This window comes from Globicephala melas, chromosome 15 (genome assembly GCF_963455315.2).
Source record: "Globicephala melas chromosome 15, mGloMel1.2, whole genome shotgun sequence".
Classification (NCBI taxonomy): Eukaryota; Metazoa; Chordata; class Mammalia; order Artiodactyla; family Delphinidae; genus Globicephala; species Globicephala melas.
In genome coordinates, this window is record NC_083328.1 from 57563419 (window position 1) to 57584669 (window position 21251).

The 21251-nt window shown below is 41.9% G+C and overlaps 1 protein-coding gene and 1 pseudogene across 2 annotated transcripts; one reads left to right on the forward strand and one right to left on the reverse strand.

Annotated features, from left to right (window-relative positions):
• Positions 1-3563: 3563 nt before the first annotated feature.
• SNRPB (small nuclear ribonucleoprotein polypeptides B and B1) lies at positions 3564-12054 on the forward strand. 2 transcript variants are annotated; one of them, XM_030847464.3, is made up of 7 exons: positions 3564-3723; positions 5967-6118; positions 7919-8030; positions 9092-9244; positions 10485-10623; positions 10944-11069; positions 11911-12049. In XM_030847464.3, the coding sequence occupies exons 1-7, from the start codon at positions 3721-3723 to the stop codon at positions 11946-11948; spliced, it is 723 nt and encodes a 240-aa protein (XP_030703324.1). In that variant the 5' UTR covers positions 3564-3720; the 3' UTR covers positions 11949-12049. The 2 variants fall into 2 exon arrangements, with proteins under 2 accessions (XP_030703324.1, XP_030703326.1); XM_030847466.3 differs by having other exon boundaries at positions 3566-3723; positions 11767-12054.
• A 1403-nt stretch (positions 12055-13457) lies between these two features.
• Positions 13458-13671, reverse strand: LOC115847531 (TP53-regulated inhibitor of apoptosis 1 pseudogene; annotated as a pseudogene).
• Between the last annotated feature and the right edge of the window lie 7580 nt (positions 13672-21251).

The window sequence follows — 21251 nt, forward strand, 5'->3', positions numbered from 1 at the left end:
AATCTTGAAAAAGAAAAACAAATTAGGAGGACTCACATTTTCTGATTTCAAAACTTACTACAAAGCAATGGTACTGACATAAGGAAAGACATATAGATCAAAGGAATAGAATTGAGAGATAAGAAATAAAATCATGTGTCTGTGGTCCACTGATTTCCTCAAGGTGCCAAGACCATTCAGTGGGGGAAAGAATAGTCTTTTCAACAAATGGTGCTGGGACAACTGTATATCTTCTTGCCAAAGAATAAAGTTTGGCTCTTGCCTTATGTCATGTACAAAAAATAACTGAAAATGTATCAAAGATCTAAATGTAAGAATGAAAACTGTAGAACTATTATGAGAAAACATAGGGTTAAATCTTACCAAATCTTGGATTTGGTAAAAGATTGTTAGATATGGCACCAAAAGCCTGAGCAACGAAAGAAAAAAGATAAATTGGACTTCATCAAAATTAAAAACTATTGTGCAGGACACTGTAAAGTGAAAAGACAACTCACAGAATGAGAGCAAATATTTATAAATCATATATCTGATAAGGGACTTATATCTAGAATACATAAAGAACTCTCACAACTCAATAATAAAAGACAATGCAAGGATGATACACAGATGGCCAATAAGTACATGAAAAGATGCTGGACATCATTAGTCATCAGGGTAATAATGCAAATCAAAACTTTGAGATAGATACCACTTCACACACACTAGGATAGCTTGAATCTGAAAGTCACATAGTAACAAACATTGGTGAAGACATGGAGAAATCAGAACTCGCATACACTGCTGGTGGGAATGTAAAATGGTGCAGCCCCTTTGGAAAACAGTCTGGCAGTTCCTCAAATGATTAAAGTTACCATGCGACCCAGCAATATGACCCATATGACCCATTCCTAGGTATACATGCAAGAGAAATGAAAGCATATAATCACATGAAAGCATACATGCATGTTTATAGCAGCCTCGTTCATAATAGCCAAAGGTGGAAACAACCCAAATGTCTGTCAGCTGATGAATGGATAAACAAAAGTGGTCTATCCATACAATGGAATATTATTCAGCCATAAAAAGAAGTGAAGTACTGATACATGCCACAGCGTGGATGACCCTTGAGAACATTATGTTACGTGAAAGAAGGCAGTTACAAAAGATCACATATTACATGATTCCCTTTATATGAAATGTTTGGAATGTCCTTCACTTGACTGAGGTCTCTGCTCACATGCCACTCCTCAGAGGCTTTCTCTGACCATCTAGCCAAACTTGCAACCCATCACTCTCAGTTCCCCTACCCTACTTTATTTATTTTTTCATGTCACTCTAATGTTACCTTGTATACTTATTTGTTTGGTTTATTGTCTGCCTTTCTTACTAGAACATAAATTCCTTCAGGGAAGGGACTTTGTATCCCAGTAACAGTGCATAGCCTTAGTAGGTGCTAAATAAGTAATTTTTAAGTGTGTGCATAAGTGATAATGTTAGGAGGCAGGGTAACTTTGGAGCCACTGAGGAGACAAATGGCACCATATTCCTATTCTGACTGTCGACTCTGCCACCTTGGACAAGATAATCCATCTCTTTGATCCTCCATCTCTTCATCTACGGGTTGACAGAAACAGGGTGACAGAATGTGCATTTTAGGTCTGGTGTGAGGATTAAAAAGCCCTGAGGTGGAAGATATCCTTGCTGGATTTGAGGAACAGGAAGGAGACTAGTGTGGCTGGAAGATGATGAATGAGGGGAATGTTGAGGGAGATGAAGTTAGATGCAGAGAGAGAGATTCAGGGCTGGATTTTATTCCAACGTGTGCTGGGAAGTTATTGGGAGGTGGAGAGCAGGGTGATGACATCATCTGATATAATCTCAGTACATTATAGAAGGATCCCTCTGGCTGCTGTGAGAGCAAGAGAGGAAGCAAAGAGACCAGTTACGGCTTTGTTCAGTGATCCAAGACAGAGATGATGGTGCCTAGGACTAGCATAGTAGAAGTGGAGCAGGTGACTACAATCTGATTCAAGACATTTTGAATCAGGGATAAGGAATTCCTCAAAGAGAGGAGTCAAGGATGCTGCCAAGTTTTGGTTTTTTTTTTTAAATTAATTATTTTTTGGCTGCCCTGGATTTTCGTTGCTGTGTGTTGGCTTTCTCTAGTTGCAGTGAGCAGGGGCTACCCTTTTGTTGCAGTGCGCAGGCTTCTCACTGCGGTGGCTTCTCTTGTTGCGGAGCACGGGCTCTAGGCATGTGGTCTTCAGTAGTTGTGGCACATGGGCTCGGTAGTTGTGGCTCCCAGGCTCTAGAGTGCAGGCTCAGTAGTGTGGCTCCCGGGCTCTAGAGCACAGGCTCAGTAGTTGTGGCGCACGGGCTTAGTTGCTCCGTGGCATGTGGGATCTTCCCGGACCAGGGCTCAAACCCATGTCCCCTGCGTTGGCAGGCGGATTCTTAACCACTGTGTCACCAGGGAAGCCCTGTTGTTTTGTTTTTTAAACCAAGAAACTTCTGAGATGGGGAACACTGGTAAGAAGTGGTTTTAGGAAGAAGAGTGAATAGAAGCAAGAATTCAGTTTTCAACGTATTAAATTTAGTATACCTATTAGACATCCATGTCTACTAAAGGCCAAGAGTTAAATGAAGAGCCCAGGGTCAGAGGAATAAATTTTTTGTTGTTGTTTTTTTTTGCGGTACGCGGGCCTCTCACTGTTGTGGCCTCTCCCGTTGCGGAGCACAGGCTCCGGACGCGCAGGCTCAGCGGCCATGGCTCACGGGCCCAGCCGCTCCGCGGCATATGGGATCTTCCCAGACCAGGGCACGAACCTGTGTCTCCTGCATCGGTAGGCGGACTCTCAACCACTGCGCCACCAGGGAAGTCCTAGAGGGATAAATTTGAAAAACCCGATCATATAGGTAGCATTCAAAAGTCATGGGACTGGATGGGATTGATAAATTCATTCATCAGATATTTATTAAGCCCTTGTTTTGTGCTAAGCAGTGTTCTTCTAGGCACTACAGCAATGAACAATACACAAAGAAAAATCTATACCCTTCGAACTTACATTCTAATGGGGAGGGATAATAAAATAACATATATGGTATGTTAGCAATCAATGTTAAGGAGAAAAATAAAACAGGGATGGGTGGGAAGATTGCAGTTTTAAACAGGACGACAAGGAAAGTCCTCAGTGGGAAAATATTTGAGCTTAAGTCGTGAAGGTGAGGGCGTGAGCCGTGCACATACCTGGACGACTAGCATTCTAGGCAGAGGCAACAGCAAATGCAAAGGAGCTGAAGCAGGTCGACTAAGTTCACGGAAAAGCAGGGACACTGGCTGTAGAGGACAGAGCTGGGGTAGAGTGGTGGGAGATGAGGACCGAGAGTTAATGGGCTGGGGCGCGGGGGGTTGGGTGGTGAGGGCGAAGAGGAGCAGCTCTCGTACCGACAGAAACTAGGAAGGTGTCCAACAGAGAAGATCCTAAGCCTCTGCGATTCAGTTTAACGCTAGCACCGCCCCCAACCCCGCCGAAGCCCCGCCCCATTCTAAGCTCACGGCTCAGCACCTCGGCCGGAACTCAAGGGACTGGCTCCGGGACCGGAAGCAGCCTTCTACCTTACCCCATTTTGCCCGCGGTCGCGTTTCCGGTAGCGGCGGCGGGAAGCGAGCTAGTGGCGGGCTTCTAGGCCTCTGCGGAGGCGAATCCGGCGGGAATCGGAGCCATCAGAACCGCCACCATGGTGAGGAGGCACAGGCTGGCGGCGCGGGAGCTCCCGAGTCTGTTGTGGAGTGGGGAGCGCGACTAACCGCGAAGGAGGCCGTGGGTTGGCTGCTCCGGGCGGTGAAGGCCCCGGCCGCCGCGGCCCCTCAGTCGGGACAGGGAAGACCCGGACCTTGGTCGCTCGGCGGGGTGGGGGAGGGGAAGGCTGGAAATGAGGGTCCGAGGCCAGGGTCGCTCGGTGCAGGAGAGGTTAGAACTGCGTTGCGGTCCTCCACGCCGCTGTGACCATAGTGCTTGGGATCCCGTAGGCGCTGAGTAAACTTTGCAGCATGAGTGTGTGTGTGTCTGGGGTGTCGGAGCAGGTACTAGCGCCGCAGGGTTACTGGGAAGACCCGGTGAGAGACTCAGACTTGTGAAGGCGGGTGAGGGTCCGAGAAGGAGTTGCGGAAAGAGGTGGAAGGGCTTGTGTCTGAAACTAGAGTCTTGGTTCTAGTAGATGGGGAGGAGTGAACGGAGGATGAACGAGTGGAGGAAAAGTTCAACTCGTTTGTTCAGCATATATGTATGTTTGAGTATGTCTGACTTTTCAGGCCCTAGGGCTGCACAATGAAATGTTTACTTCACCGAGTTCACTCTCTATTTGGGGACATGGATAGTATAATTCGGAATGGTAATTCAGCATTAAGTAAAAGTAACGGTGGGGGGCGGGGTAAGAAGGCTTTCTGGAGCAGAGTCCTGAAAGATTGTCAGGCGTTTTCCCAGCGAAAATGGGAGGGAATAGTGTAGATCCGGAGGATTGCCAGAACAAAGCATGAAGGGTAGCACCATTGAAAGTTCCTGGAGGGGAAAAGGAAGAATGAGGTGGGAGGAATTGGCAGGAGTCTGGTTATTAATGGCTTTACACGCTACTTAATTTTGTTGGTGATGAGGGATGCCACTGAAGGATTTTAACCAGCAAAATGACATGAACTTAGTTGTGTTTAGAAAGATAACTCTGTTCGGTAGCTGTTATATATTGGGTGAATTGGAAGCAGGGAAACCTAGTAGGGTATTGTTTGGAGAATTCGTTAGAAGAGTAGGCACTGGATTCAGGCTGACTAACATCCAACACAGCTTAACCTCTTACAGCCTCAGTGGCCTCATCTGTAAAATCTGATGTTAAAGATTAAGTGAGAGAATAGTGTTTATGGCAGTGCCTGCCAGTGAGCACCCAGTAAGAATTAGCTGTACAAGACAGATGGACCAATAAATGTTACCATAAATGTTCAGACCATGTGGTTAGAAGCTGTGATTACAGCTGGGTTAAAATGGTCATCTGAAAGAGACTGAACCACATAACTTGGGTCTCAGGGTGGCAGGAGTCGAGATTCCAATCCATGCATTTGTAGGTTCAGAGCACCTGTGCTCGTCCAAGCTCACAGAGATCAATAGTAAGCACAGTGCCTGGTACTTAGAAGGCCCTTGCATGAGTTAGGATTGGCCTATACCAGTCAGACTGATAGGAGGCTGATGAAACAAAGCAGATGCCAGGTCCTTTATTTCTAGAGAGAAGTGTAACTGCCAAGGGCACTTGACATTCTCATTGTGAGGTCTATATAGTCTCTCTATTTTACCAAAACTACATTGGAAGCCAGGCTATAAAGCAGAATAGGTTGTTGGGTTAATTAAGGAGTATGTCAGGTTATATATTCTCATTATGTGTTCAAACTCATTAGCACTCTGAGCACCAGAAAGTTTTTCTCTCCTAAAGGTAGTCTTGGAGACACACTAACAAATTATTGATTTGGGGGATTCCATTCTCGCTTCCAAGCTGATCAGCTCCTTTCTGATAACAAGCTCTTCATTGATTGGATTCTTAGTGCCAGTCCCATTCCAGCTCTTTTACCCAGTCTTTTTAATGAGATGTTGGTGTTCCACAGCACCTATAATCTACACAATGGCAGATGGCTAATCTCTGATATACTCGGGTTTCATTAGTTTGGAGCCACCTTACCCTCTCACCCCTGAAACATACACAGCATAGACAAAGGCAATTGTAATACGAGAAAGATGATTTTAAGGGAAGGAAGAATAACAGCTCAGGATTGAAAACAGGGTGATGTGAGAGAATTCCCAGGAAAGGTCTGTGGCTGGAAGACAGAGCTGAGACTACTGAGAAAGACAGACATGGAAAAGAAGGCTGCAGCAGAAGTTTTAAGGAAGGACCAGGGCTATGTGGGTCTAAAAGAGCTGAGTCCCATTCTTCCTGATTTCTCCTTGCAGACCGTGGGCAAGAGCAGCAAGATGCTGCAGCACATCGACTACAGGATGAGGTGCATCCTGCAAGATGGCCGTATCTTCATTGGCACCTTTAAAGCTTTTGACAAGCATATGAATTTGATCCTCTGTGACTGTGATGAGTTCAGGAAGATCAAGTGAGGAGTGGGCTGTGGGGGGAGGGATTGGGTGGATGGGGAGTGGTTTGGGTGGGCGGGCCAAGTGACAGGCGGTGATGTAGCTAGCTAGTTCCTCTTGGTTTACTTTCCTGTTTTACAGGGCAGATTAAAATGGGGATATTGGACACTAAGACATCTCTTTCCTTAGTCTTGCTCTCTACTTCTAGCAGAGTACAAATTGTAAGGAGGGCTGCTAGGCTTTTTGTTTCTCTGACTTTGCGTGCCCCTGAGTACTGGGGTAAAGGGCTCTCATGTTCTCCCCACAGGTGTGTAAGGGGGGAGAGCTTGATTTTCTGGCCTCATTGCCTATTTGTAAAGCTGTAGCCTAAAGGGCTCTCCCAGTGCAGCCTGGTCTGAAACTGCTTTAAGAAGCCTCTGACCCTCTTCAGGGTAAGTGCTCAGCTCCCCTTGTGGGTTTGGGGCCAGTGATTTTTTGTTGGCATTTATAGAAACAATTGGAGAATACAGTTCCATAAGTTATTAGGTAATTCCCTTGTCTTAGGACTCACAGATCTTAAGCTTCTAGGCTATTAAAAGATGTGGTCTTGCATTTCATCCTATTTTACATTCAAGGCATCTTGAGGCCCAGAGAAGTTACATGACTTCCATGATCATCCAGCTCTCTTTTGTCACGTGCAGCGTCCATAGTATGTTGCCAGTGGCTGTGAATTCCCTTTGATTCTCTTTGGGACAGTTGTTTTCTTTGTGGCATGAGGTCAAGAAATACAGCACAGAAAATGTGGTAGAGATGGCCGAGTGCCAGGTACACATTAGACAGTGACCAACAGATCAGTGTAGAACTATTCCAAATTGTTCTCTTCTGTATTTTTAAATGAAACTAACTTTATTCTGATAATTAAAAAGTGTCTATTAGAAAATATTTATGAAAAGTACATAAAAGTATGTGAGAAAAAACTTAAAATACCCAGAAAGGTTTTTTTTTTTTAAATTGTGAAAGGGCAATACATGCTTTTATTAAATAAGAAGATATAGGTAAGTCAAAAAAAGGAAAAAATGGCACCCACAGAAAACTACTGTTAATATAATATAAAATATCACTAAAATGAAACCTTTAAGTTATTTTAAAAAATTAGGGTATTTTGTATTTATTTTTAGGATATTGGCTGTGGCTTTCCTTTCCTTTCCCCATCTTCTTGCGGTTATTTTTCCTGGTTTACATTCATTTATATTTTGTTCATACTTCTCTGGTTGTTGCTGTTTGGAGATTTCTGTTTTTTGTTCTTTGAGGACAAAGGTGTAATTTCTATGTAGTTAACTCTTAACCTTTTCCTTTATAACTTCTATTTCTAATGTGAGGTGAGGGGTGGAGTTACAGGCCTGTGGGGTTGAATTGGTACTAGAAGGATACTGCATGTAAGTGGAATGAGTGGGATTCAGTTGACTGAGGAATTGTTTCGGCTGCCTTCTGGCACTGGTGAGGCATTAAGCTAGAGGGAGGAAAAGGGTAATAGCAAAGAAGAGATGATTGAGGAAAGGCTTTCACAGTGGCTACATGAGTGAGCCAGGGCTGGGCTTTCTTGACTCTTACCCTGTCTCTTGGTTTGTACATCCTATTGGCACGGGAGACAACCACCTAAGGGGTTACAAGTTCAGCCTGTGAAGACTGTCCAGAGGAGCTGTCTTAGGGAAAGTTTATGTACCATTTGTCAGTAGATATAGTGTAAAACAAATCTTGGAGTGTCCTTAGGTAGGTGAACTTGAACTTTACCCTTTTTCTAATGCTTGCTTTTTTGTTCCTTCTCCTAAACCTGTCTTTAGACCAAAGAACTCAAAACAAGCGGAGAGAGAAGAAAAGCGAGTCCTTGGTCTGGTGCTACTTCGAGGGGAGAACCTGGTCTCAATGACAGTAGAGGGACCACCTCCCAAAGATGTAAGTCAGCAGAGAGCCAGTGCAAGGCCAGGAACCTTGTGCAAGGGAGGCCCCACCTGAGCCAGGCTCTGTGTGGGGTTCTCTCTTTCATTGCAGTACTCACAGGCATCCTCTGGTTTCTGTCCCCCATTTACAGATAATAAACCAGAATCTTAAAGAGGTTACCTTGCAAGTAAGAAGTAGGAAACTAGAATTTGAGTGTTTCTAACTTGAAAGCCCTCCCTTCTTCTTTAGTTGGTGGACATAGTGAGTCAACAGAAGAGGCATCTAAGGCCATCCGGGTCAATTCTTAATGTGATGACAGTTTAGTGACCGTAAAAAGTCATAACTCCAAACAGTAGAATACATATGTACTTCTTGTACAGTTATAGAATAATAGTTAACGTTTATTAAGCATCTGCTATGTGCCAAGCTCTGTGGTACCTTCAGTATTTGATTTAATCCTTATAACAGTCTTTTGAGATAAATGATTCCCACTTTATAGATAATACAGACAGGTTTAGTAACTTGCACAAGGTGTCACAGCTAGAAAGCGGTGATACTGGCATTTGATTCCAGGCAGTCTTGGTTCATTAACATCAGCCTACCTTTAGAGATGGAAGAGGCTTTAGAGGATCTAACCAAATTTTTTTCCCCTTTTTCATTTTAATATATTGTTTGTTAAAGGAATAATCCTCTTACCTTGTTTTAATTTTTGTCCACATGTTTTTTTTTTTTTTTACTTAACATGTAATAGGTATGTAATATATCATTCTGCTTTTTTGCTTAATATTGTAAACATTTTTCCAGTTGCTGTACACTTTTAAAAAGTCATGGGCTTCCCTGGTGGCGCAGTGGTTGAGAGTCCGCCTGCCAGTGCAGGGGACACGGGTTCATGTCCTGGTCCAGGAAGATCCCACATGCCGCAGAGCGGCTGGGCCCGTGAGCCATGGCCGCTGGCCCTGCGCGTCCGGAGCCTGTGCTCCTCAACGGGAGGGGCCGCAACAATGAGAGGCCTGTGTACCGAAAAAAAAAAAAATCTCTAGGCCACAAGCATTTTAACATGTATCTTTATTTTTCAGACTGGCATTGCACGAGTGCCACTTGCTGGAGCTGCTGGGGGCCCAGGGATTGGCAGAGCTGCTGGCAGAGGAATCCCAGCTGGTGTTCCCATGCCCCAGGCCCCTGCAGGACTTGCTGGGCCGGTCCGTGGGGTTGGTGGGCCATCCCAACAGGTGAGGAGTTGGGGAAGGGGTACCAACGTCTGGTGGTTAAAATATAGGATAGAGTGAGGGTCCACAGTTTGGGAAGAGTCCAGAGTGATCAATCAACTTATGATTGTCAGGCTCTCAGTATTTCACTGTGCTTCACATATGGTCCCAGAGTCAAGCAAAAAGGAAAACTTGCTATTACAAAATAATGTTGATACTATTAAAGATGCAGGGGATTTCCCTGGTGGTCCAGTGGTTAGGACTCTGCGCTTCCACTGCAAGGGGGCATGGGTTCAATCCCAGGTCGTGGAACTAAGATCCCACATGCTGCGAGGTGTGGCCAAAAAATGGGCAAAAAAAGTAAAGAGGTGTATAAAAAGTATTTTGGCCAACTGAATTGGAACAAAGTGTTTCCATGACAGCATTTGAATTCTTGACCCTTGAACAATGCAGGGGTTAGGAATGCCAACTGTTTAGCTGAAAATCTGCATATAACTTTACAGTTGGCGCTCTGTATCCAAGGATTCGACCAAGATTGTGTGTAGTACTGTAGTATGTATTGAGAAAAATCTGCGGATAAGGAGACCCTGGCACTTAAATCCATGTTCAAGGTCAGCTGTACTACAGCTCTTGCAACCTATTATCAGTCTTACTTGAAAATGCAAGTGCCTTATCTAATTTGGATTGGGCATACTTAACTTAGGCCTAGAAAATGGGAATTGAGCATTCAAGCTTGATCTTCTCTGACAGATAGTTTTATTTTTTATTTACTTATATATTTATTATTATTTTAAAAAATTTACTTATTTACTTTTGGCTGCGTTGGGTCTTCATTGCTGCGCGCAGGCTTTCTCTAGTTGCGGCGAGCGGGAACTACTCTTTGTTGTGGTGTGCGGGCTTCTCACTGCGGTGGCTTCTCTTGTTGCGGAGCACGGGCTCTAGGTGCACGGGCTTCAGTAGTTGTGGTGCATGGGCTCTAGAGTGCAGGCTCAGTAGCTGTGCATGGGCTTAGTTGCTCCACGGCATGTGTGGGATCTCCCCAGACCAGGGATCGAACCCATGTGCCCTGCGTTGGCAGGTGGATTCTTAACCACTGCACCACCAGGGAAGTCCCTGGCACATAGTTTTAAATAGGAAGTCTGATGCCACGAGTTGTAGCTTAGGGGATTTGGTGTCTGCTGTTTCTTTACCAAGTTGGGGAGGAGAGTGGGACACCGCATTGCACTGTACTGTTCTGCCTAACTTCTCTCCTGTGTCCTCTTAGGTGATGACCCCACAAGGAAGAGGCACTGTTGCAGCAGCTGCAGCTGCTGCCACAGCCAGTATTGCAGGGGCCCCAACCCAGTACCCACCCGGCCGTGCGGGTCCTCCCCCACCTATGGGCCGAGGGGCACCCCCTCCAGGTGAGAAGCCCATGAGGAGAACCTTGCTAATTGATAGAAGATGCCTTAGCTGGATTTATGATGAGACATAACCTTGACTGAAACTGATGATGAGTTTGTGTAATTAAGCAGGATTACTCTGAGATCCAGCTTGGCTGACTGACTGTGGAACTATCTGGGCAAGAGCCTCACTTCTTTGGCTCAAGTCCTGGTTTGCTAGGAGGGGCTGGGAGGGTGGAATGGTCCTTCTGTCTCAAAACTTGGTGGACAGTTTTGTATGTTTCCTGCTACCTTTTCAAGACAGACACTTGAGCTATATTCTTGGGGCTTTTCTCTTGCAGGCATGATGGGCCCACCTCCTGGTATGAGGCCTCCCATGGGTCCTCCAATGGGGATTCCCCCTGGACGAGGCACTCCAATGGGCATGCCCCCACCAGGCATGCGGCCCCCTCCCCCAGGGATGCGAGGTAAGTGCCTTCAGCAGTTGCGTTGACTTCCTTCTCTAGAGCCATGTTGGGATGGGCAATGGAGGGAAGATTGGATTTTGACCATACCTTTGGGCTTTTAGGCCTTAAGCCTCGGGAAGTGAACTCTTAGAGGACAGTTTTGTCCAGAAAGGAAAGAGGGAACAAGCATTTCTTAAATTGACCTTACCTCCCTCTTAGAACAGTGAGAGCAGCCCTGTACACAGGGCTCAGTGTCCAGGGCAGTATTCTCAGGTCACTGTAAAATAATGCATTTTGTTGCATGACCAACAAAGGTCTTATGCCCTTTGGTTTGGGAGTGTCTAGTAATTAAGGAGGGGCTCTGTGCTTTGCTACACTATTATGTGTATCTGTTTAATTCCAGTTTGAGAAATGCTGAAGTAGATCAGCTCTCTCATTTTATAGATGAGGAAACAGGCCCAGAGAGCTCAGTGTCCAGACCAGTGTTCTTTCCACCAAGCCATAGTGGCCTCTAAGTTAACCCACGGCCAAACCTGCTGACCACTGTGTCTCTAATTCGGGTTTTCCATTTATGAGCTTTATAAGCATAAGGAGCCCAGTTAGCCCCAGAGGAGTCCCCCTCTGATCATTTGATAACTGCAGGGTGTGGGAGGCTGGGGTAGGGTGGGGATTCAAGTTGCAGATCAGGCACTGACTAAACTTCTTACTCTTACTTCAGGCCTTCTTTGACCTTGGCCACAGAGTTATGGAAGTAGCTCCACAGAGGCGTGGGCCCGATTCCCCAGGGCCACGTTACCACACCTGTTTGTTTGTTAAGCCGTTGTTCGCGGAGTCTCACCGGATTGTCTGGTTTCCCTTACAGGGCCCCCTCCCCCGGGAATGCGCCCACCAAGGCCCTAGACTCATCTTGGCCCTCCTCAGCTCCCTGCCTGTTTCCCGTAAGGCTGTACATAGTCCTTTTACTTCCTTGTGGCCTGTGACACTAGTTTATAATAAACTCTTAAGAGAATATTATAAATGCACCTGGTATGTTTGTTTATTTTCAGAAAAACCTTTGATATGCTGGGTGCTTAATACGAAGCGTTGCCTTGAAAAAATTTAGCCCTAATTGTAGCTGCTTCCCTTGTAAAATACTATATTCATGTATAGAGATGCACAGCCTCATCCAAGAGAATTACAAAATTGAACTACAAGAAGACATTTCACTTGTCAAACTGGCAAAGATCATTTTGTTGATATAAACATTCGTACCCTGTTGTGATTGGTATGTCCTCTTTGGAAGGCACTAATCTAGATAACTTCTTGAGCAGTACTTTATTTTATTTTTTAGAAACTAAATGTTACAGTTTATTCCATCTTCATGATTAAAGGCATTACAGGGCAAGGTGGGTAAGCAAGGCAGATAAAGCAACCCCCCCCCCAACATTTAACCAGATGCCTCATTTTGGTGTTTTTATCATATACAGGTTGACTTAATTCATTGACTTAAGTTGAAAGGTGGCAACAACAAATCTTTGCCATTTAGGATCTTCCTCCTTAGCTACTACAAGGATCTTAATTCCTGAACTACACCATGAGCTCTGAAATGGTGTTCACCACACTGTTCTTGAAGTTTTCACATCTTAACATAAGATCTGACACCTCTTGTTAAGGTAGGCAACTGTTAAAAGCTGTCTTTCTCTTGGCTCACCCAGTCCATCAGCAATCTTAACAATTAAGTTACTATATAAAAATAAAACTGTGCTCCCAAGCATTGATTTTCTAGAGCGTTAGCTCCCTGAGAGAAAAGAGAGATCCTAACCAGTTGCTTCCATGAACAGTAACCCCAGTACAGTGTACGGAATGTCCTTCGAAGCATAGCCCAAGAGGTTAGGCAACCTTGGTCATCCTGACGAGCTTATCAGCATTTACATACAAGATATATTTAAAACTGATCCCAGGGCTTCCCTGGTGGCACAGTGGTTGAGAGGCCACCTGCCGATGCAGGGGACATGGGTTCGTGCCCTGGTCCGGGAAGATCCCACATGCCACGGAGCGGCTGGGTCCATGAGCCATGGCCGCTGAGCCTGCGCGTCTGGAGCCTGTGCTCCGCAACGGGAGAGGCCACAACAGTGAGAGGCCTGTGTACGGCAAAACAAACAAACAACAACAAAAACCTGATCCCAGACCAAATATTGCAACCATAATCCCAAATAATCCCATTATTTAGTGTGCTGAGATGCCAAAGCCAGAAATCTCAGAGTGATGGTTCATCATTTTCTACAAGTGAGAGGAAAATACCAAGGAGGAAAGGAAACTCCTCCCTCCTGAATTTATCAAATCCATGCTATCTTCACAGCTTTAATTGACACGATCCAGAGTCCTCAATTTCCCGATATGAGGAGTCCATTTTCAAGGTGACTGTCAAGGTCAAGAAGAACTTTCAGTCTTTTCTTTGCCATGCCCATGAACCTCCAGTCCTTCAATAGGAATCTCCTCCTTTATTGCTTTCTGAACTCACTGCTGAGTGCTTGAAGAGGTCGGTGCATGGGTCCCCATTGAGGAACTTCTCGGCAAACCAGCAATTGAAGCACTGGTCACACTTGTGCTTCGTGTCAGTGCAAGCCTCCCTTACGCTGTTCATGGTGTCAGCATCCACAGCAGTTGAGCAGTACTTGAGATTATCATATTTTTCTACAACAAAGTATGAAGGAAATACTAAAAATGGAAATTAATCCTATTGGAAGAGGAACAGTTTTGGTATAACTTTTTCCTGGGGTCATATGCATACATGTAGTCTAATCCAATTTTTGATTTGTGGGGTATCCATGACTTCTTTCACCCAAAGTCTGTCTTTAGTTGATAGATCACTAAGCAGTACTCTAGTAGTACATCAGGCTTAAAGGATACAGAAATAAAGTGGATACTTTAAAAATTACTGCCTTGCAGGGGGACCATTCTAAATGCAAAGGAGACCTTAATGAAAAAGAAGAGACTAGTGTAGTATGGAGGTGTATCTCCAGGGATATTAAGGTGGTTCACCATAAAAATCAAATATGCCAAGCTAATATGACAAGAAGAAAGCCATATAATCTTCTCAGTAGATGCAGAAGACATTTGGTAAAATTCTAATGCTCGTTAGGAATAGAAGGGAAATTTATAAACATGATACAGGGATTTATGAAAAAAACACAGCAAGCATAATAGTGAAAGGCTGAAAACTACCTTTAAGATTAGGAATAAGACAAGGGTGTCCACTTTCACCACTGCTATTCACAATTATACTGGAAGGTATAGCAGAGCAATTAAGGAAGAAAAAAGCCAGATTGGGAAGGAAGAAGTAAAACTTCACAGATAAAATCCTATATATAGAAAATCCCAAAGAATCCATAAGAAAGCTCCTAGAGCTGATAAGTAAATTCAGCAAAATTGCAGGGTATGAGATTGCACACAAATCAACTGTATTTCTATACACCAGCAACAATCTGAAAAAAATTTTTTAATTCCATTTACAACAGCAGCCAAAAGAATAAAATACTTGGGAATCAATTTAAACAAGGTGGTGAAAGATTTGTACACTGAAAGTTACAGGGACTTCCCTGGTGGTACAGTGGTTAAGAGTCTGCCTGCCAGTGCAGGGGACATGGGTTTGAGCCCTGGTCTGGGAAGATCCCACATGCCGTGGAGCAACTAAGCCTGTGTGCCACAACTACTGAGCTTGTGCTGTAGAGCCCACAAGCCATAACTACTGAAGCCCGTGCTCTGCAACAAGAGAAGCCACCTCAATGAGAAGTCTGTGCACTGCAATGAAGAGTAGCCCCTGGTCACTGCAACTAGAGAAAGCCCATGCGCAGCAACAAAGGCCAAACAACACAGCCAAAAATAGATAATAAATTTATGAAAAAAATAAAATTACAAACATCCTGAAAGAAAACCTAAATAAATGGTAAAACATACCGTGTTCATAGTTTGGAAGACAATTTTGTTAAAATGGCAGTATTTCCCAAAGTGCTCTATAGATTAAATGCAATCCCTATCAAAATTCCAATGGCTCTTTTTTTTTTGGCAGAAGTGGAGAAGCTCATCCTCAAATTCTTTGAAGGTTCAAGGGGTCCTGAATGGCAAGAACAATCTTGATGTCTCACACTTCCTGATTTCAAAACTTAGTACAAAGCTTGAGTAATCAAAACTGGTATGGCATAAGGATAGACATAGACCAATGGAATGGAATTGGGAGTCCAGAAATAAGCCCTTGTATATGTGGCCACAAAAGTGCCACGACCTCTCACTGGGAAAAGGATAGTCTGTTCCACAAGTGGTGCTAAGACAACTGGAAAACCACATACAAAAGAATGAAGTTGGACACCCAGCTCACTTCATATATCACTCATTAACTCAAAATGGATCAACAATCTATAAGAACTAAAACTATAAATTACCAGAAGAAAATAAGTAAGTCTTGATGGGCTTGGGTTTGGTGATAGGTTCTTAGATTTGACACCAAAAGCACAAGAAACAAAAAAAATGGACTTCATCAAAATTAGAAATTGCATCAAAGGACATTATCAAGAGTGTGAAAAGGTAACTTACAGAATGGGAGAAAATATTTACAAATCATATATCTGATTTGGGTTTAATATTCAGACTATATAAAGAACTTTTACAACTCAGCAATAGAAAGGTAAACAGCCCAATTAAAATGTCAGCAAAGGAATTGAATACACAGTTCTTCAAAGAAGATATGGATGACACATGAAAAACTGTTCAACATCATTGGTCATTAAATTCAAATCAAACCCACAATGAGATACCACTTCAACCCACTAGGATGGTTTAATGGGGAAAAAAGTTGGCAAGGATGCACAGGAATTGTGCATTGCTGGTGAGAATGTAAAATGTTGCAGCCACTGTGTAAAATGGTTTGGCAGTTCCTCAAAAAGATAAACAGAATTACCATATGAGCCAACAATCCTACTCCTAAGTATATATCCAAGAGAAATGAAAATATATGTCTACACAGAAACTTGTACACGAATGTTTATAGCAGTGTTCATAACAAGCAAAAGGTGGAAACAACCCAACTGTCCATCAGTGCATGAATGGATAGATAAATTGTGGCCTATAAATTCAATGGAATATTATTCAGCCATAAAAGGAATGAAGTATTGATACCAGCTACTACTTGGATGAACCTTGAAAATATTCTGCTAAGTAAAAGAAACCAGACACAAAAGGGCACATATGATTGCTTTTTTTTTAATTGAAGTATAGTTGATATACAATATATAAGTTACAGGTGTACAATATAGTGATTCACAGTTTTTAAAGGTTATACTGCATTTATAGTTATTTTTTAAAAATAGCTCTTTATTAGAGTATAATTGCTTCATAATACTGTGTTAGTTTCTGTTGTACAACAAAGTGAGTCAGTCATATGCATACATATATCCCCATATCCCCTCCCTCTTGAGCCTCCCTCCCACCCTCCCTATCCCATGTCTCTAGGTTGTCGCAAAGCACTGAGCTGATCTCCTTGTGCTATGCTGCTGCTTCCCACTAGTTAACTATTTTACATTCGGTAGTGTATATATGTTGATGCTACTCTCACTTCGCCACAGCTTCTCCCTCCCCTGCTGTGTCCTCAAGTCCATTCTCTATGTCTACGTCTTTATTCCTGCCCTGCTGTTAGGTTCATCAGTACCTTTTTTTTTAGATTCCATATACATGTGTTAGCATACAGTATTTGTTTTTCTCTTTCTGACTTACTTCACTCTGTATGACAGGCTCTAGGTCCATCCACCTCCCTACAAATAACTCAATTTCGTTTCTTTTTATGGCTGAGTAATATTCCATTGTATATATGTGCCACATCTTCTTTATCCATTCATCTGTTGATGGACATTTAGGTTGCTACCACGTCCTGGCTATTGTAAATAGTGCTGCAATGAACATTGTGGTACATGTCTCTTTTTGAATTATGGTTTTCTCAGGGTGTATGACCAGTAGTGGGATTGCTGGGTCATATGGTAGTTCTATTTTTAGTTTTTTAAGGAACCTCCATACTGTTCTCCATAGTGGTTGTATCAATGTACATACCCACCAACAGTGCAGGAGGGTTCCTTTTTCATCATACCCTTTGCAGCATTTATTGTTTCTAGATTTTTTGATAACAGCCATTCTGACCAGTGTGAAGTGATACCTCATTGTAGTTTTGATTTACATTTCTCTAATAATTAGTGATGTTGAGCATCTATTCATGTGCCTCTTGGACATCTGTATGTCGTCTTTGGTGAAATGTCTATTGAGGTCTTCTGCCCACTTTTTAATTGAATTGTTTGTTTTTTTGATATTGAGCTCCATGAGCTGTATGTATATTTTGGAGATTAATCCTTTGTCCGTTGTTTCTTTTGCAAATATTTTCTCCCATTCTGAGGGTTGTCTTTTCATCTTGTTTATGGTTTCCTTTGCTGTGCAAAAGCTTTTAAATTTCATTAGGTCCTGTTTGTTTATTTTTGTTTTTATTTCCATTACTCTAGGAGGTGGGTGAAAAAAGATCTTGCTGTGGTTTATGTAAAGGAGTGCTTTTCCTATGTTTTCCTCTAAGAGTTTTATAGTGTCTCGTCTTACATTTAGGTCTTTGGAGTTTATTTTTGTGTATGGTGTTAGTGTTCTAATTTCTTTTTTTTACATGTAGCTGTTCAGTTTTCCCAGCACCACTTATTGAAGAGGCTGTCTTTCCTCCGTTGTATGTTTTTGCCTCCTCTGTCATAAATTAGGTGACCATATGTGCGTGGGTTTATCTCGGGGCTTTCTATCCTGTAGCATTGATCTATATTTCTGTTTTTGTGCCAGTACCATACTGTCTTGATTACTGTAGCTTTGCAGTATAGTTTGAAGTCGGGGAGCCTGATTTCTCCAGCTCCGTTTTTCTTTCTCAAGATTGCTTTGGCTATTCGGGGTCTTTTTTGTTTCCATACGAATTGTAAAATTTTTTGTTCTAATTCTGTGAAGAATGCCATTGGTAGTTTGATAGGGATTGCATTGAATGTGCAGATTGCTTTGGGTAGTATTGTCATTTTCACAATATTGATTCTTACAATCCAAGAACATGGTATATTTCTCCATCTGTTTATGTCATCTTTGATTTCTTTCATCAGTGTTTTATAGTTTTCCGATAATAAATCTTTTGTCTCCTTAGATAGGTTTATTCCTAGGTATTTTATTCTTTTTGTTGCGATGGTAAATGGGATTGTTTCCTTAATTTCTCTTTCTGATTTTTCATTGTTAGTGTATAGGAATGCCAGAGATTTCTGTGTATTAATTTTGTATCCTGCAACCTTACCAAATTCATTGATTAGTTTTAGTAGTTTTCTGGTAGCATCTTCAGGATTTTCTATGTATAGTATCATGTCAGAGGCAAACAGTGACAGTTTTACCTCTTCTTTTCCAATTTGTATTCCTTTTATCTCTTTTTCTTCTCTGATTGCCATGGCTAGGGCTTCCAAAACTATGTTGAATAAGAGTGGCGAGAGTGGACATCCTTGTCTTGTTCCTGATCATAGTGGAAATGCTTTCAGTTTTTCACCATTGAGTATGATGTTTGCTGTGGGTTTGTCATATATGGGCTTTATTATGTTGAAGTAGGTTCCCTCTATGCCAATTTTCTGGAGAGTTTTTAACCATAAATTGGTGTTGAATTTTGTCAAAAGCTTTTTCTGCATCTATTAAGATGATCATATGGTGTTTATTCCTTAATTTGTTGATATGGTGTATCACATTGATTGATTTGTGTATATTGAAGAATCCTTGCATTCCTGGGATAAATCCCACTTGATCATGGTGTATGATCCTTTTAATATGTTGTTGGATTCTGTTTGCTAGTATTTTGTTCAGGACTTTTGCATCTATGTTCATCAGTGATACTGGTCTATAATTTTCTTTTTTTGTGACATCTTTTTCTGGTTTTGGTATCAGGGTGATGGTGGCTTCGTAGAATAAATTTGGGGGTGTTCCTCCCTCTGCAATTTTTTGAAAGAGTTTAAGAAGGATTGGTGCTAGCTCTTCTCTAAATGTTTGATAGAATTAACCTGTGAAGCCATCTGGTCCTGGACTTTTGCTTGCTGGAAGATTTTTAATTACAGTTTCAATTTCATTACTTGTGATAGGTCTGTTTATATTTTCTAATTCTTCCTGGTTCAGTCTTGGAAAATTGTACCTTTCCAAGAATTTGTCCATTTCTTATTGATTGTCCATTTTATTGGCATATAGTTGTTTGTAGTAGTTTCTTATAATCCTTTGTATTTCTGTAGTATTAGTTGTGATTTTTCCTTTTTCATTTCTAATTTTATTGATTTGCATCCTCTCTCTTTTATTCTTAATGAGTCTGGCTAAGGGTTTATCTATTTTGTTTATCTTCTTAAAGAACCAGCTTTTGGTTTTATTGATCTTTGCTATTGTTTTCTTTGTTTCTATTTTGTTTATTTCTGCTTTGATCTTTATCATTTCTTTCCTTCTACTGACTTTGCGTTTTCTTTGTCTTCTTTCTCTAGTTGCTTTAGGTGTAGGGTTAGATTGTTTATTTGAGATTTTTCTTGTTTCTTGAGGTGAGATTGAATTGCTATAAACTTCCCTCTTAGAACTGCTTTTGCTGCATCCCATAGGTTTTGGATCATTGTATTTTCATTGTCATTTGTTTCTATGTATTTTTAAATTTCTTCTTTGATTTCTTCAGTGATCTCTTGGTTATTTAGTAGGGCACTGTTTAGCCTCCATGTATTTCTGTTTTTTACATTTTTTTTCTTGTAATGATTTCCAATCCCTTAGCATTGTTGTCAGAAAAGATGCTTGATACAATTTCAATTTTCTTAAATTTTCCGAGGCTTGCTTTGTGACCCGAGATGTGATCTATCCTGGAGAATGTTCCTTGTGCACTTGAGAAGAAAGTGTATTCTGCCACTTTCGGGTGGAATGTTCTATAAATATCAATTAAATCTGTCTGGTCAATTGTGTCATTTGAAGATTGTGTTTCCTTATTTATTTTCTGTTTGGATGATCTGTCCATTAGTGTAAGTGGGGGGTTAACGTCCCCTATTGTTATTGTGTTACTGTTGATTTCCCCTTTCGTGGTTGTTAGCATTTGCCTTATGTATTGAGGTGCTCCTATGTTGGGTGCATAAACACTTATAATTGTTATATCTTCTTGGATTGATCCCTTGATCATTACGTAATGTCCTTATCTCCTGTAACAGTCTTTATTTTAAAGTCTATTTTATCTGATACGAGCATTGCTACTCCAGCTTTCTTTTGATTTCCATTTGCGTGGAATGTTTTTCCATCCCTTCACTTTCAGTCTGTATGTGTCCCTAGGTCTGAAGTGGGTCTCTTATAGACAGCATATGTATGGGTCTTGCTTTTGTGTCCATTCAGCCAGTCTGTGTCTTTTGGTTGGGGCATTTAATCCATTTACATTCTAGGTTATTATTGATTTGTATGTTCCTATTACCATTTTCTTAATTGTTTTGCGTTTGTTTTTGTGGGTGTTTTTCTTCTCTTGTGTTTCCCGCCTAGAGAAGTTTCTTTAGCATTGGTTGTAAAGCTGGTTTGGTGGTGCTGAATTCTCTTAGCTTTTGCTTGTCTGAAAAGCTTTTGATTTCTCTGTCGAATCTGAATGAGATCCTTGCCAGGTAGAGTAATCTTGGTTGTAGGTTTTTCTCTTTCATTACTTTAAGTATATCCTGCCACTCCCTTCTGGCCTGCAGAGTTTCTGCTGATAAATCAGCTGATAACCTTATGGGGATTCCTTTGTATGTTATTTTTTGCTTTTCCCTTGATGCTTTTAATATTTTTTCTTTGAATTTAATTTTTAGTAGTTTGATTAATATGTGTCTTGGTGTGTTTCTTCTTGGATTTATCCTGTATGGGACTCTCTGTGCTTCCTGGACTTGGGTGGCTATTTCCTTTCCCATGTTAGGGAAGTTTTCCACTATAATCTCTGCAAATATTTTCTCAGACCCTTTCTTTTTCTCTTCTTCTTCTTCTGGGACCTCTATAATTCGAATGGTGGTGTGTTTAGTGTTGTCCCAGAGGTCTCTGAGATTGTCTTCAATCCTTCTCATTCTTTTTTCTTTATTCTGCTCCTTGGCAGTTATTTCCACCATTTTGTCTTCCAGTTCACTTATTCGTTCTTCTGCCTCAGTTATTCTGTTATTGATTCCTTCTAGTGTA